The following is a 1,629-nucleotide window of genomic DNA, read 5'->3' as shown; positions in this document are numbered from 1 at the left end:
GACTGGGGGGCCGTGGGGGGCAGGGGCACCGCCACGAAGGATGGCCTTCCCCTCACGGGACTTAATTAGCACGTGAAATACTGGCTTCTTAGAGGACGTGGCCCAGCGTGGAGGTGGCGCCTGACAAACACCCGCAGGCCGGAGACGCAGTGAGGCTTCGAGGAAGCTGTGGGTCAGAGGGCGCCGCCTGCCACCGGGAGGGCGGCCGGGCGGTCCCCAGGCCAGAGCCAGCACCGTGGACAAGAGCAACAGCTGCCCTCCGTGAAGCATCCGCCACGTGCCCCGCACAGGGACTGGCACGCTTCCCCAGGCAGGGGCGACGTGGCCAAGAGGCCAGTACCTGCAGGGCCACCCCCGAGACGCCCCAGGACCTGACTGCGAGACCAAGCCCGCTGCCCACCAGCTCTAGGCGAGCACGGCTGGGGCCGAGGCCCACCTGGTCTTATTGCACCCCGGGGGCCGGCGGGCGGGCACGGTGTGCCCTTCCCGGAGCCAAGGGGTCTCGGACCTGGGCGCTCCGGGCCACCGGAGGCATGCGGGGCAGATGCGAAGGCTCCTGGCTACCTCCGTAACTTGGGGTCTCCAGAGCTTGTGGGGGGCGGTCAGACCTCCAGGGTTGAGACTTAGAGGAACTGTTTGCTACTCGAGAACTGGGGGGTCCACAGTGCCCCCACTGTGCAAGTACAAAGTGATTATAGAAGTTGGGGGGCCTGCTGGCTTGGGGTCTCCATGCCCATTCGGACCTGCTCTCTTCCGTGCCCACTGGGGCGAGGCACCCCCAGGCCCCGAGCAGTGGATACGTCTGCCCTGTCCCGCCCAGCCCCCGCCCCTAGGTGGTACCTGTCGCTGTAGGCTGCCGCTGCTGCCGCTGCTGCGGGCTGAGCGTATCTGTAGGCTGCGTAGCCTCCCTGCAGGGGAAGGGGGAAGGAGAGACACACAGGGGCTCAGTGGGGCGGACACAGCCTTTCAACCTTCACCTTGGCCAGTGACATTGGCGGGTGCGGGCCTGGGGGCACCTGGCTTCTGGCCAAAGGGAGGTCTGAGGACTATGCGGTCAGGCCTCGGTGGCGGGGTGTCTAAACCTCACTCGCTCTCTCTCAGTGACTTGTGTACATGGCATGCACCGGTGGGCACCGGCGTGCCTGGCTGTGTGTGAGGCTGTGGCATCGCAGGTGCTGACAGACCTGCCACCAGGCCCGTGAGCCTGCCCCCGACTTGGACGCTGACGGGCATGGAGAACCCATGGCTGCCTCTGAGTGCCCTTCTGGACACTGGGAAGGGTTGAGAGCAAAGGGCATTGGCTCGGACTATGCCCTGGCCCATGCCCTGGCCCAAACGGACCTTGTATCAGACCAGGGACCTGTGTGGGGTGGCGGTCGCGGCCAGGGCTCTGAGCTAGAGGAAGCAGTAAGTGCCACCCATGAAGGGAGAGAGGGGACAGGACCCCACGCGAGAGTCTGCCCTGAGCCCTTACCTCCTGGTCTCTCTCCGAGCCTTGCCCTTGGGGGTCACTCAGTGACCCCAATGTGGTCACGAACCGGGGAGCCCTGCTCACTGAGTCCTGCCCACCGCCCTATCATACAATGCCTTGTGAGATGAGGGCGCCCCATGATGCTCCTGCCGTGAGCA

The 1,629-nt window shown here is 65.9% G+C and overlaps 1 protein-coding gene across 1 annotated transcript in view; it reads right to left on the bottom strand.

Moving 5' to 3' along the window:
• The window catches only part of RBFOX3 (RNA binding fox-1 homolog 3), a 307,062-nt gene that overhangs the window by 6,348 nt on the left and 299,085 nt on the right, over positions 1-1,629 (bottom strand). Inside the window, exon 13 of the mRNA XM_039859861.1 lies at positions 841-928. Within this exon, the coding sequence (XP_039715795.1) occupies positions 841-928 (88 nt within the window). The remainder of the gene's footprint in view (positions 1-840; positions 929-1,629) is intronic.

The sequence above is a fragment of the Pteropus medius genome, unplaced genomic scaffold (genome assembly GCF_902729225.1).
Source record: "Pteropus medius unplaced genomic scaffold, Ma_sr-lr_union100, whole genome shotgun sequence".
Lineage (NCBI taxonomy): Eukaryota > Metazoa > Chordata > Mammalia > Chiroptera > Pteropodidae > Pteropus > Pteropus medius.
This window is presented reverse-complemented; position numbering and strand designations above follow the sequence as displayed.